Raw genomic sequence first — 13,923 nt, 5'->3', positions numbered from 1 at the left:
TTGATTATGAATGGTGACAATTTTTAATCCTCATTATATTTATTATTATTTTAAAAAAAACCCGTTTCTCTCTCATGTGCATGGAAAAAAGCATTCTTAAATCATGAATATCTAGTTGATGGAGTAACAGCCATGGACAAAAACAGGGAAATTGAAGGCATTTGTTCCATTGACAATGTGTCCCCGTAATCTAATTCAAAAACCTATTGATGCGATCTGGCTATTAAAACAATCAAGTCGAGGCAGAGGGAGGAAATGAGGGATCCCTGGTGACCAAGTACTCGAATCTATGGGGAGAATGGTGGGTTCTTCCTCTTCGTGGATGCCAAAGGTGGGGCATTTTCATATCTAGATATTTCCCCTACTTCCTGCACTATAAGAATGTGCAGACAATATTAATCTGATCAGGGCTAAACATGCACATCTACCTTCACTCCAGATTAAAAACCTTACTTTTAATGATAGTAAATATACTAACAGTTAAAGACCCTCAAGATTCATAAACAAAAATACTTGAAATTCACAGTCCCAATAGCATCAGTTTAATTAGATGAAAATGATCAAGTTGATGCATTTAAAAAAAACTTAAAGACTAAATAGAATATTTTAAAATTTGGAAATCAAATTAAATTTTTTAAAATAATTTAGAAACCAAATTGATAATAAAACTAAAAATAAAGGTCCAAATGTAGTTGGCTCAATTGCTACCTTATCATTGCAGAAAAGTATAGGCAATCTCGCTAGTAAAGTAGAAAAAATAGCGATACTATTGACTTCATGAATATCGATCAGGATCAAATAACGAAGTGCAATCCATCAAGGAAGGAGCAGGAAAGGCTTACCTAACTTGGTTCCAACTAGAATTATCGAGCTCCTTAATGACTATTCTTTTGAGTCCAAGAATTCCTTTTCACCGGATTTATCACTGTAAATGCTTACTTTGGAGATATCCAGCAACATAGAGGTTGGATTCCTCCTCAAAAAATATTCCCATTTCAAAAAATATTATTTTTTAATATATCATTCCCTAATTGATGTGAAAACCAAAACCAAAGACACTAACAACTTTCTCGGTTATACCGTTGTAGTGAGTGAACAAATGGGTAAAAGATCACCATCCTAATTAAATTCTTTATATTCAAGGTGTACACGGTACACCTTCGCAGTAATATTTTCATGGCTGGCCTTGCTTTATAAAAGGCAAGTATAAAGACACATGGTTCTGAATTACTCAGGGGTCTTAATCTATTTTTGCCCTCTTGATTTGTTGCAGTCAATAAGTCAAACTACCTCACACAATGTCCTGAAAATAACAAGCAAATTCTATATAATTGACTTTAATGGTGGGTGGCAGTGTTAGCAGCAGTATCCCATACCCTCGGGTTAACGGTGCTTCCGAAATGGCAACATCAGCACTGGAATTGTCAAAACGGTTGGCACGTAGTACTTTTATTGATGATGACAAACATAAATGAAGAAGGTGAAACCATGAAAAGCTACCATTTAGTGAAAAGGAAGGATCAAAGATCTTGTAACTAAAAAAAAAGTTTCATGAGATTTGAAGGAGGATGGAGTGAAAATGAGAAAAGAACAAATTTTGATTGTCCAAAGATCTTGTAAAATTCAAAAAGAAATTACAAAAGTTGTAGCATTCTACAACAAACAGCCAACCATAGGCTTTGAATTTTATCATAGTACTCGTGTATATAAACAGAAAAATGATTGTGGTATGAAAAAAAACATATTTCAGGCATGCTTTTGAGAATAAACTAGGCCTTGCCTCAATTCAAGTTGTAAATTGCAAGTACGCTTTGAATTTCTACAATTGTGAAGCTGCAAATGAATAATTCATCAATGGTCTTGTTGGTCACGTGTTTCATGCTGTAGACTAACCAATTGCTTGTAGATGCTTGCAGGTTTGGCCATCAGCCTCTCATGGCTTCCCATTTCAGCAACCCTGCCATTTTGAAGCACTGCAATGCTGTCGGCATCGCGAACAGTTGATAGCCTGTGAGCTACTAAAATAGTTGTTCTACCTTCCATAAGCTTATCAAGAGCCTCTTGGACCAGCCTCTCTGATACTGTGTCTAGTGCACTTGTTGCTTCATCCAACAAAAGAATGGATGGATCTTTCAGAATAGCTCTAGCAATTGCCACTCTTTGTTTTTGTCCTCCTGACAACTGCGCCCCTCTCTCACCAACCTCAGTTTTGTACCCTTCTGGCATTCTGCTAATGAATTCATGAGCATTTGCTGCTTTGGCTGCCTTCATTACCTCTATTTCTGATGCCTCCTCTTTTCCATACTTGATGTTTTCATAAACTGTGGTTGAGAACAAAGCAGGTTCTTGCTGAACCAATCCTATTCTCAGCCTTAAGGATCTAAGGTTTAGGCTTTTGATATCACATTCATCTATTAGGACTGACCCCAAATCGGGGTCGTAAAATCTCATTACCAAAGAAATCACTGTGCTTTTCCCTGAACCACTTTGCCCCACTACTGCCAGACTCTTACCTGCTGGGACTATGAGGTTTAAGTTCTGAAATATGGTGATATCAGGTCTCATAGGGTACTTGAAGCTAACATTTCTAAACTCTATCTCTCCTTTGACATCAGTTATCATCTTTGAGTTGGGGTCATTTGGGGTGATGGCTGTTCTCCTTTGGATAATGCCAAAAACTGATCCCAATGCTTGTGATCCCTTCACAATGTCTGGGGTAAGAGCTAGTGTTTCTGCTATTGCCAGAGAAGTGATGATTAAGACCATGAAGGACTTCATGATGTCTCCAAAATTTGACTCATTCTTCTTGATTAATACTGATGCATACCAAAGGCCAAGTGCATAGGAACAGAAAGCCAATAGCTGTGTTATGCCATAGCCAAAACCTGATATGTGGCCACGTAGAAGAGCTTGTTTGTTGGGTTTGTTCAGTTCAGATGCAAACTGGATTGAGATTCGATCTTCTGCGCCAAAAGCAGCAACGGTACGTATGTTGGCAATAGCTTCACGAGCCAAAGAAGTTGCTCTAGAGTAAGCATGGCCATAGTCTCCTCCAAACCCCTTGAGAAATAGTTGCTGCATAAATAATTTCAACTTAGCTATTCTGTTTGGTTATATACACTAAAGAATGATGCATGAATCATGCACTAAAACGTCCATCGTAAAAGAGAAAATGGTAAATGAAGTGGATTTATGAGATTAACCTCAGTAATAGAAGCTCCTATGAGAAGGGGAAGGCAGGCTACAACCACTGCTGTTAGTTTCCAACTCAATGTGAAGCCAATAACAAAAGCTGTTACAGTGAGAGCTACATTTTGAACAATGGTTGAGAGTCTGTCAGCTAGAGCACTTCTTACTAATGTTGCATCCGCAGCTAGCATGGCCGTTAGTGAGCCTGTGTTGTGCTCATCCATATCAAACCATGCAACTTCATTGTTGAGAATAGCTGCAAGTTAAATTAATAACAATACTTTTAGTTACATGAAAAAAAAATAAAAATAAAGAACATGTCAAAAGGTGAAGTTAAAATGACTTGAGTTTCTCAGGCCAGAAAAAAATTAATGCATGTGATTCTAATAGCAATGCTTTTGCAGCCATGGAGCACCTGAGAACATTAATAAACGCACACGGGCAGTGAGACGCTCTCCCATCAATGTATAGAAGTAGTGTAGTAATAGATAAATAGGTATAGTAATAACAGCTACTCCAAGAAATATAAAAGCAACCCAATCAACTTCTTGCTTGATTTTAGAACCCTGAGGAGAATAAAATGCAGTCAAAATGTGAGTGATTCCAAGTGCAAAGAGAGGGGCTTCCATGCCAGCCAATATTGCACCTACTGACCCAAGTATTGCATAGGGCCACTCTGGAGCATTCAGTTTCAGTAAATCCAAAATTGATGGAGTGGAAGTAGTCTTTGATGGCAAGTGTTGATCTCTTGATTGCAGTTCTGCTGCTGTATCCAACTTCAACGGCTCCTCTAAGGTCAGGTTGTCTGAAGGTTCTCTAAAACTAGAATTTCTTGAACTTTCGGAGCAAGATATTGATCTAGAGTTTGTGAGGCTTTGTGATGCTTGCAAACTCACCAGATTCACATACTCTCCATTGTTGGACATTAATTCCAAATGAGTCCCACTTTCAACCACCTGGCCGTTCTTCAACACAACAATTGTATCTACATCGCGTATGGTGGATAATCTATGAGCAACAACTATTGTTGTTCTGTTTGACATTATTTTTTCCAATGCCTGTTGGACAATGAGCTCCGATTCAGCATCTAGAGCACTTGTGGCCTCATCTAAAAGCAATACTTTTGGGTTTCTTAGCACTGCTCTTGCTATGGCAATTCTTTGCTTTTGGCCCCCTGAAAGTTGGGTGCCACCTTCTCCAACCTGAATTAAAAACAAAATGTCATTTTGCCAATATAACTTTTTTTATGTTCAATAACCAATTCATCTCTAGTAGAAGAAAGATATTATGAAGCTATTGAAGGTAATTTATTTACACATTTCTACTGGTAAAAAGTTATGACAGTGGAAGTAATTTTATTTGTATTTCCCATCTGTGGGTACTGCAAGACTCACCTGAGTTTGATAACCATCAGGTAATCCTTGAATGAAAGAATGAGCATTTGCAGCCATGGCAGCTTGTATGACTTTATCCATGTCTGCGTCTTCCTTTCCGAATAAAATATTTCCAGCGATTGTTGTGGCAAATAGTGCTGGTTCTTGACTAACCAAGCCCATCTGTTCTCTCAACCATTTCAATTGAAGATTCTTTAGGTCATATCCATCCAACAGGATCTTACCTAGTGAAAATTAATGCATTAACCTCTCCTCCTAAATATTGAACTGTACATTGACAAACAAAAAATGGTTGTACTAACTAACTAAATCAAAATGTGGGGTATGTTTGGCATAGGTGATTTTGGTTCCTACATTTACATCTCTCTTCGCTTGGTGTATCTCTCTTCTATTTGTTCCCACTTCCCAAAAAGGGCCATGGAAATTTCAAACGAATAACCTACTCTTAAATGGTAATATTAATTACCTGAAGTGGGGTCATAGAACCGTTGAATTAGTGAAACGATCGTGCTCTTTCCGGAACCACTTGGACCTACAACTGCTATAGTCTTCCCAGCACTCACTGAGAAGCTCAATTTTTCAAAGATCATATTGGATCTTGAGGGGTAAGCAAAGCAGACCTCACAAAATTCAATTTCCCCTGCTACTTGTGGGACAATATTGCCATCATCCAACTTTTTAGAATTTCTTGAAGCGGACGCAATCATGTTCATGATATTGGCTGCAGCAACGCGCCCTTTGGCAATGGAACCAAGGTTTGGAGCAGCTTGACCAAGAGCACTTCAAAGGATCAAAAGTCAAGTTTGTAATCCAGAACAATATTATTTGAGTTATTATCATATGATATTAATCAGTTTTGATGGACTTACAATCCACTAAAGATGACATTGATAATTGTTGTGAACGCTTTGCCTCCATTTGTCTTATGATGCCTCACAAGTATGCTAGCATACCATAAAAGCAATGCCCAAGCACAAAATAATAGCCCATATGTGAAGCCTACTCCAACTCCTTTTGCAAAACCACCCTTCTTGCCCAACTTCAGAGCATTATCAAGAGACTTTGAGTATGAGCCAGCTGCTTTCTCTTCTCCTACAAATGAGTAAACAGTACGCACCTGAGAAATCACCTGATCCACCCAAACATTGGGACAAAAAGAAGTTATGTTATGCAAGGCATAGTTAAGAATAAGATACCAATTTAAATTTTGAAATAGGCTCAATAAAATCTCAATTCTAAATGGATTTACCTCTTCTGCAACCTTTCCAGCTTCAGCATAAGCTGCTTCACCCTTTTCTGATAAAGTAGACATAATTATTGTATAAGCTCCCCCAGCTACAGCTATCAACGGAACCACAGCCAAGGTGAGTAGTGTGAGCTGCCACACTGAGGTAAATCCAATGGCGAATCCAACAATGAATTGGGAAAGGTAACGAATGGCATGGCCTGTCTGCATTGAGTTCAATAGACAAGATCATTTCATCAACTAAATAACCATCCCCCAAACTAGCCTTAACAATCTTAAACAACACATCTTCTTTGACTATGTTACATACCTTGTCTCCAATTGCATCTTGTACCAATATTGCGTCACTCGAGATGTGGAAAATGATATTAGCATCCCTGGCTTCATTGTCAAAGAAATTAATATCCTTCTTTAGCACTGCCTGCAAATATTTCAAGCGCAAACGTGCCGTTTGCCTCTCCCCTGTTTGCATCCAGAATGCAACACCTGAAAAAATAGTAGTAAATAGTGATCATGTGATGGGTGTGGTTATATGGGTCATAACATCTCTTGTATATCCTTCATTGAGCCCTTTTCTAGTCAATGTGAGAAAAACTAGTAACTACTCACACTGGATTTCCAACAAGAACATTACTTAGAAAGAAAGAAAGAAATGAGGTCCAAGTTATAAGATGTACCCATCCAAGCTGATACCAGAACAACTCCTCCAAGATAGACCAAATACAAAGCATGCTGCAATGGAGAAGAAATCAACATTTACTTCATTACATATTCACATAAAAATAAAAATGTCCAACACAAACACATTAGAGTAGAGCCTCATGGTTTATAATCATGCACCTAACAAAGTACAACAACAAAATAAAATAGTAGGGATACACATAGCTAGAAGATGGAGATAGCACCTCAGAAATTCGCGAGGACAATTTGTGAGGATTATTAGAGAGATGTCCCAAAGAGTCGATCATACGACCAAACAAAATGAAGAAAACGGGAAGAGCAGCACCATGGACACACGAACCGACACTTCCGAGGAACATCAAGACACAGTCAGTTGCATCAGCCGCAGCAAACAAGCCGAAAAACGAAACACTATCGGTTTTGGATTGTTGGACCGTTTTAGATGTTACATTTTGTTCTATAAGTGAATCTGGGGCTAGTTCCACTTCTGCCATTGAGTTTGAATTTCCTTTGCTAGTGCAAGTTGATGATAGATTAAGCAAAAAAAAATAAGTGTTAAATGCTATAGATAGGAGGTACGGTTGCTGTTGTAGTAGTTTGTCTATTCCCGCCAATAAATATAAAGTAGTTAAGTTTAACTATGCCAACGAACTCTTCGGTTCCATGACTGAATTATTGGAAAAAATATTCATGGGGTGATAAATGGTGAATGAGTGGAAAGTGAAGGCGATTACGTTAGTTATTAAGCCAACAACTTTCTCTGCCGATTTTGTGGCTCTAAGAGCACCATCTTTGATCATGTGACCTGTCACTCCATGATCCCATGCTTCTACACAAATGTGGTTCATAATTTCACTTGATTTATTATTGCTTGGGTCATTGATTGTGAGATTGAGATGTTGAGAAATATTCCATGATGCTCTTTTATATAAGTTGAGCTTAAAATGTATTAATAAGTTAAAATTAGTGAAACTTATTTATACTATAAGGGCATTTGTTTTGTGAGAAATTTTTTCATAAATTTGATTGACTATGAGGAATATTTACTTAAGTTTTCTAGGAATTAAATAGTTATTTGATATTTTTAATATTTACCTTAATGTAATAAAAGTAATATGATATTTTTATTGTAGGAAAAGAAAAATTAAACTTGAAAAAAATAAGATTTTCACCTCTTTCATCGTAAAGTTTCCGTAAAAAACCGTTTAAAAAACAATTTCAAAAAATATCATTTTTTGAGAATATTAATTTTTTAAAATAGATACCAAATATGAAAAACTAAAATTCTTAAAAAAATTAAAAGTTTCTCCCTTGCCAAACACACCCCTAATTAAAATCAACTCATGAACTTTATTAACTTTTCACTTTAACATGCTTTTCTAGTCCACGGGTTAGTTTCTATTGTAGAAAAACTAGCTGAAACTTTGTTTTAGTCATATAGGATTTGACTTCAAGAGCCCGTTTACTGCATTCATATCTAGTTACGAAACATTAATGATCCATAACTAAGTGTAGCAATGTGGGGTTGAATCTTTAGGTCTGTGTATGTGAAAGTGTACCTGTTGAGTTAATCACTTAAATTTGAGCGATTATTTTTTTAATTTTCGACTAGAAGATATCTTGCATTTACATAAAAAAAAAGATTATATCCTTATTGAAGATACACGAATGCATCAAGTTTTATGGGGTGGTGGTCCTTTACTTATTTTCTATTTTTTTGGTGTTGGCTAATATATAAAAGACCTCAAACTTCGGAAGGAAGCATTGTCACGAGCTTCATTTACATTGAGCTAACATGCCATTATCGCGTTTAGTAGTTGATTGGCATAAAACATGTTAATTAAATATTTAGGCGATTAACATTAATAATTGGAGCAATATTTTAGTTAAATGTCTACAATATGTGATGCACTTGTTTATCATAGTTTTGGACAGTTACTTTAAAGCTTTTAATAGTTATAAAAAGTTGTACATTCTCGTGCTTTTTTACGTACCAATTAAAAGTGTACAACTTCTTGATTTTATATAACTTAAATAAAAATTATATTCTTTTTGCGTAATATAATCATTATGAATTTTAATGATTTAATGGAAATAAACGGAGTATAGTAATTAATTTATTAGCAATAATAACAAAAAAATTATTAGTCAAGTTTTGTTGCGTAGATTTATTTTGATTATATATTTTTTTGTCAATTAATAAAATAATGGGACAAAAACTTGAAAATTTGTTTTTTTCTTAAATATTTAACTTCGATTTCCTAATTATCTAAAAGTTTGATGGATTCTGGATATCACATCACATACCTATATACACATTAACATCTTAGAAGGATTAAAGTCATTTAAGATGTGTCCGTAGACAACTTAGCTATACCCGTATTGTAGTTAATATGTACATTTTGCTTATAAATGTATATAAGAGTAATTGTGACACCAAACACCTTCATAAAGGTGTGATTAGAAGTTCAATTTGTAAAACTATTTATAATGATGTGTGAGCATAGATTTCTATCTAAAACAAACATTTTTCTTAAGCAATGTTTAGTAAAGGAAATATTTTATTTATCTGTAAAAATGAAATATTTTATTTTCAATTAAATCCCTTATTGATTTTTTAGGAATAAGATCCGTGATTGTTTTATAAAGTAGAATTGATTATCATTTAACTTTATCGTCAATGTTAGAGGAAAGTCTTGTTCCCACTTGTATAGATGAAAAAATTTATTCCCACTTATAAGGAGATGTGTTTGTTTCACAGATATTTTTCTAATTCTCGAGAATATGAGGTTTGAGAAATTTATTCTCATATTTATTATTACGTAATAAAATAATTATTGTTGGATATATAACGTTTTTTTTTTAATATTCAAAGGTATAGTTTAAACAATATCAAAGGTAGACTTTTGCTATATCCACTCCCTTTACTAATTAAATTTTCATTTTTTTTTGTTTTTTAATTTTTATTATCACATATATCCTTTTATAGTATATACTTGTAACTAAAATTATGAAATTTGTTCTGGTCATTTGATTCGGTTGAAGTAATGGGTCAATGGTTTAACCGGTGGGTTAATAATTAACTCGGTTTGATCCAGTATATATTAAAAAATTTAAAATTATATATGTATCTTTTATATATAAGTATATAACTAACATTATTTGATTATGAAAAATTCATTGATATTTCAAAATCTAAAATAACAATTGAAATATTAAAGTTGATAACACAAGTCCACAAATAATAATTCAATAACACAATTACACAAGTCTCAGGTTTCTTTTGGAGCATTTTTTTTATTTTTTTTACGTGAAACTGGTTTTAAAAATCGGTTTGGGTCACCGATTTTATCCCAAACCAGTTGGGTTTGGCCAGGTCATCCCGGACCAGATACATGATCGATCCAATAACTAAATCGATTCGATTATGCTACCGAATCTCGATTGAACCGATCTGATCGGCCGGATCGAACTAGGTTTTTAAATTATACATGTAACGATGATACATAATCATTATTTTGATATGTACTTTATGGAACAATGTCTTATTAACATTTCGAAAAACTATTTTTCATAACACAATTTTATTGTTAACATTTTGAAAAGTATTTTCAAAAACATTATTTTTGTATTCTGAAAAGTACTTTCAAGATTTTTAAAATAAAATTTATGTTCCAAAAAATCATTTCTAGAATGCTTTTTGTGTTTTGAAAAGTATTTTCTAAAATATTACAAAAACATCAAGAAAATTGAAGCAAAACACTAGGACCATTTAAATCCTATATAAAGAAAAAAGTGTACAATGGTGAAGAAATTAAAGTGAAGAAAACATATAGTTGATATTAGTCATTCTGATGATTCTAAGAGGCGGTATGCTACATCAACCTGGACAAATTTAAGATCTAGTCATATGTTGTTGTAAACATATAATGAGACATTAATGGTGATTAGTGACTGGAAAAAAATATAACAAGATATCGGGCAAGAGAGAAATAAAGGGAGATCAAAACTAAAGATGGAAGAAGGATGAAAAAAATGAAAGAGGAGAGAGCGTGATGAAAGAGGAGCATGTGTTGTTGCTATGAAAGAGGATAAAATTTGAAAACAAAAGATTATTTAAATAATTTGATTAAAAAGGGAGAAAGGGAGTGCACTTAACAAAAAGTGAAGTGGATATAGCAGCCTATAGCCTATCTCAGTTGTCACTACGAGAGTACGAGACTCATTTAGAATTATTTTTTTCTCTCATTTATCATATTGGAAAAATAGTTAACTTATAATGAATTGTCTTTGTAGGTATTCCTTCATCTTCATCCGTGCTCATCGCATAAAATACAGGCACTGACATAATGTAACTGACACCAACATTTTCACTGCCAAAATATAGTAGCCGTCCAACCAAAATACAACCAAATCTAGCTTCAATTTATTGCATTATAGCCTTAAAAAATGTTATACCGTTAAAAAATAATATATTGATAAGATTTCTCATATATATATATATATATATATATATATATATCCGCCGCCGTCAGTTAAAGCCATAGCTAGCCAAAATGGTCATGAACTACAGTACATGTACAAGGTCAAATGCATCAAAAGTTGAGATTTCTTTTTAGCTAGCATGTGTGTATAGTAGGAGTAGGACAATGACATCTCATGAGGAGAAAATTCACAGAAAGGGTCAGATGGAACTTATCATAATGGATATAGCATTACATATATAAAAGAAATTAACTTCATTTTTTCATTTTTTTGTGCACCCCAAATTCAAAAACATTGGTGGTGCACATAAAGAAAACAAAACAAGTCATTGGCACAATGGCATTGCCCCTTTCTCTTGTAAAAAGAGGGGGAAAAAAAAAAGGAAACAAGAGATGCGTAGCAGAAAGATACTAAGTAGTGTTAATTAGTTTCTGCATTGCAACTTAGCTTTGATCTTCTCATACAAAACTTTGGCACCGGCAAACTGCTTGGTGGCGGTGACAGATCGAACACCCAACTTGCAAAATCCACATTTTCAGTGCCAAATCCAAATCCATTACCTCCTATTGCCGTTGACCTAAACGACGACGTACAAACCCCAGGAGAAGTAAGAAGCCCCGCTGTTGGTTTCTTCTTATAAGCTTCTTCCTCTTGCATTTGTTTTGATTTTCTGGTTCTGTTTTTTCGACTCTTGACAGTAGTACTTGGAGAAAGAGAAACACTGGGCAAAGGAAGTAGTGGTGGTAGCTGGTTTTGTTGATGATAGTAAAAAGAAGAACGCAGTGCAAGCGGATTCATGAGACCTGATGCATAGGTTGCTACATTATTTCTCGAGTTTTTCATTTTATTTTGCTTGTAGGAAGAACCCCTTTGTTCCCCCGCTTGGTATGGTTTCAAAACACCATCCATGTTTTTTTTTATACCAAAACAAACAATCTTGTATATTCTTCCAAATATTTAACGAAAATGCATGTAGCAGAAAAATGATAAATAATGGTAAAGCAAATTCAAAAGGCTATATGTAATAGAGATGGAAAAGCAAATTAAAGCATATGAGTACTTGACCTAAGAAAATCAGATCAACAGAAAACCTATATAATATTGTATCATATAAAAGATAGCATGCATGCGTAATGTGGAGATTTTGATCCCACGGAATGGATCTGTGTGTTTATTTTCTATGCATGCCGTGGATCTACGTTCATATCCGACCTGATTCGGTTATATATATATATATATATATATATGGTGGAGTTCACGCAAATTTTATTTTTACACGGTGCATAATTTAATGCAATGTGGTGTGGTGTATATTTAAAAGGAAGTAAAGAAGTCGCCATTTGCTGCGGTCGGCTACCGGAAAAAAAGAATACTGTAGGACGGTGACCGCCGGAGTGTTGAGTACCGTTGGATTGTGTCACTTGGAATATATAGCCGTTCAGAAGAGGATGACCGTTGATAAATATTTTTTGGGACTTGGTCAATCAATGAAATTAATAACGTCTTTATAGTGGAAGTGGTGGACATCTTTGTAAAAGTGGAGTGATTTTTAGAGTTTATTTTTGCTATGTACTCATGTGTAAAAATTTAGTGTTAATTATCATACACTTGCAGTGTGAATATAAAGTTTTTTTTTTATATATATTATCAATCATTTAAAGGTTAAATACTTTTTAGTTGATTTTTAATGTAATTATCGTAAAGTGAATAAGTTTACTGTATATGATGTTTGGTTATATATAGATAATAATATAAAGATCTTTGTACTAAAAATGCATTTGATTAAATTATTTTTTTATAATAAAAGAGAAAGAGAACCTCAATATAGTTTGAGTTGAGGTATATTTGGATTAATTATTTTTAAATACTTATTTTATATAATTAAAAATTATAAAGAATAAATAATTTAAATATATAAATTATATTTAACTAAAATTTATAATAAATAGTATCTTTAAATCTTAAATTATTTTTTAGATTTAATTACATGACATGAACAATTTAAACAGTCATATAAAATTATTTTTAATTATTGAATTATTTTTAAAAAAATTGAAATTCAATTTAGAGTAAATAAAAGAGGATAAATGGTAAGATGCACCTTTAAGAAGATGAAGTGCAGAAATAAAAATAAAAGGAGAATCGTTTGAAATGGTTGAAAGGGAAGAAAAGGTTGTGAAAGATAGAGAGAGAATGAGAAAATAGGTGTAAAAAAGAGACAGAATTTTCAGAAAAAAAAAAAAGATGGAGTAGTTAAAATTAAGTGATGTGTTTTATTGTAAATTTATGTGGATTAATTTGTATAATTCTCATGTTAAATAGATTGAACTTTCATATTTGTATACCAATTTGCTTACTTATAAAATTTATTTTTTTAAAAGAAATAATTGTTTTAAAGTTAGAAAGAAATCCAAGTAAGAATTTTAACAAACAAAAAACATAAAAGGAAAAAATATATTTAGATTTTAGACTATCATAAAACTAATTCACATAACCCACCGATATAGTATATATCTGATTTGACGTTTGAAACATGCTCAATGGAAAAACACGCATTCCAAGACACAAAAGCTAAAACTTGTGAGTGTAGCTTCTTTTTTTCCAACGCCAGAACGCAACTAGCTCCAAACACGCATAATCTTTTATATAAGAAAAAGGTAATATTTTGTGTGATTATAGTGTTATTCAGTGGTTGTAAGGTGAGTGTCTTCTTTGCAAAAAATTTATTATTAAATGATCTAAGATCATCTCATTATTTATGATCTAACTTGATAATTTCGTGACACATGGACAATCACATCAATATCGTCTCAAGCCCAAAAATGATCACAAACTAAATCAAAAACCTAAAGAGAAAGTTTTTTCATGAGTTATCATTAGTGTTCTATGATAAAAACAAAAATAAGATCAAAGGAAGGAAAAAAAGAT

General features: G+C 33.5%; 1 protein-coding gene across 1 annotated transcript; it reads right to left on the bottom strand.

The window, feature by feature from the left end:
* Positions 1-1,585: 1,585 nt before the first annotated feature.
* LOC100787093 (ABC transporter B family member 13) lies at positions 1,586-7,110 on the bottom strand. Its single transcript, XM_003544341.5, has 10 exons — positions 6,735-7,110; positions 6,507-6,561; positions 6,140-6,315; positions 5,833-6,033; positions 5,453-5,712; positions 5,050-5,363; positions 4,584-4,807; positions 3,605-4,391; positions 3,204-3,445; positions 1,586-3,075 (listed from the first exon to the last, which is right to left on the bottom strand). Exons 1-10 carry the CDS (start codon positions 7,002-7,004, stop codon positions 1,852-1,854), a joined length of 3,753 nt encoding a protein of 1,250 aa, XP_003544389.1. The 5' UTR covers positions 7,005-7,110; the 3' UTR covers positions 1,586-1,851.
* Positions 7,111-13,923: the final 6,813 nt, after the last annotated feature.

The sequence above is a fragment of the Glycine max genome, chromosome 14 (assembly GCF_000004515.6).
Source record: "Glycine max cultivar Williams 82 chromosome 14, Glycine_max_v4.0, whole genome shotgun sequence".
NCBI lineage: Eukaryota > Viridiplantae > Streptophyta > Magnoliopsida > Fabales > Fabaceae > Glycine > Glycine max.
The sequence above is the reverse complement of the archived record's forward strand: the minus strand, read 5'-3'. Positions and strand labels throughout refer to the sequence as shown.

Excerpts from the sequence above, each read along its gene's own strand:
- LOC100787093 (XM_003544341.5), bottom strand. The coding sequence starts at position 7,004 with ATGGCAGAAGTGGAACTAGCCCCAGATTCACTTATAGAACAAAATGTA. Across the intron at positions 6,316-6,506 it reads TCTGGTATCAGCTTGGATGG|GTGTTGCATTCTGGATGCAA; the intron begins GTACATCTTATA and ends CTATTTTTTCAG. Across the intron at positions 5,713-5,832 it reads CTGGAAAGGTTGCAGAAGAG|GTGATTTCTCAGGTGCGTAC; the intron begins GTAAATCCATTT and ends TGGGTGGATCAG.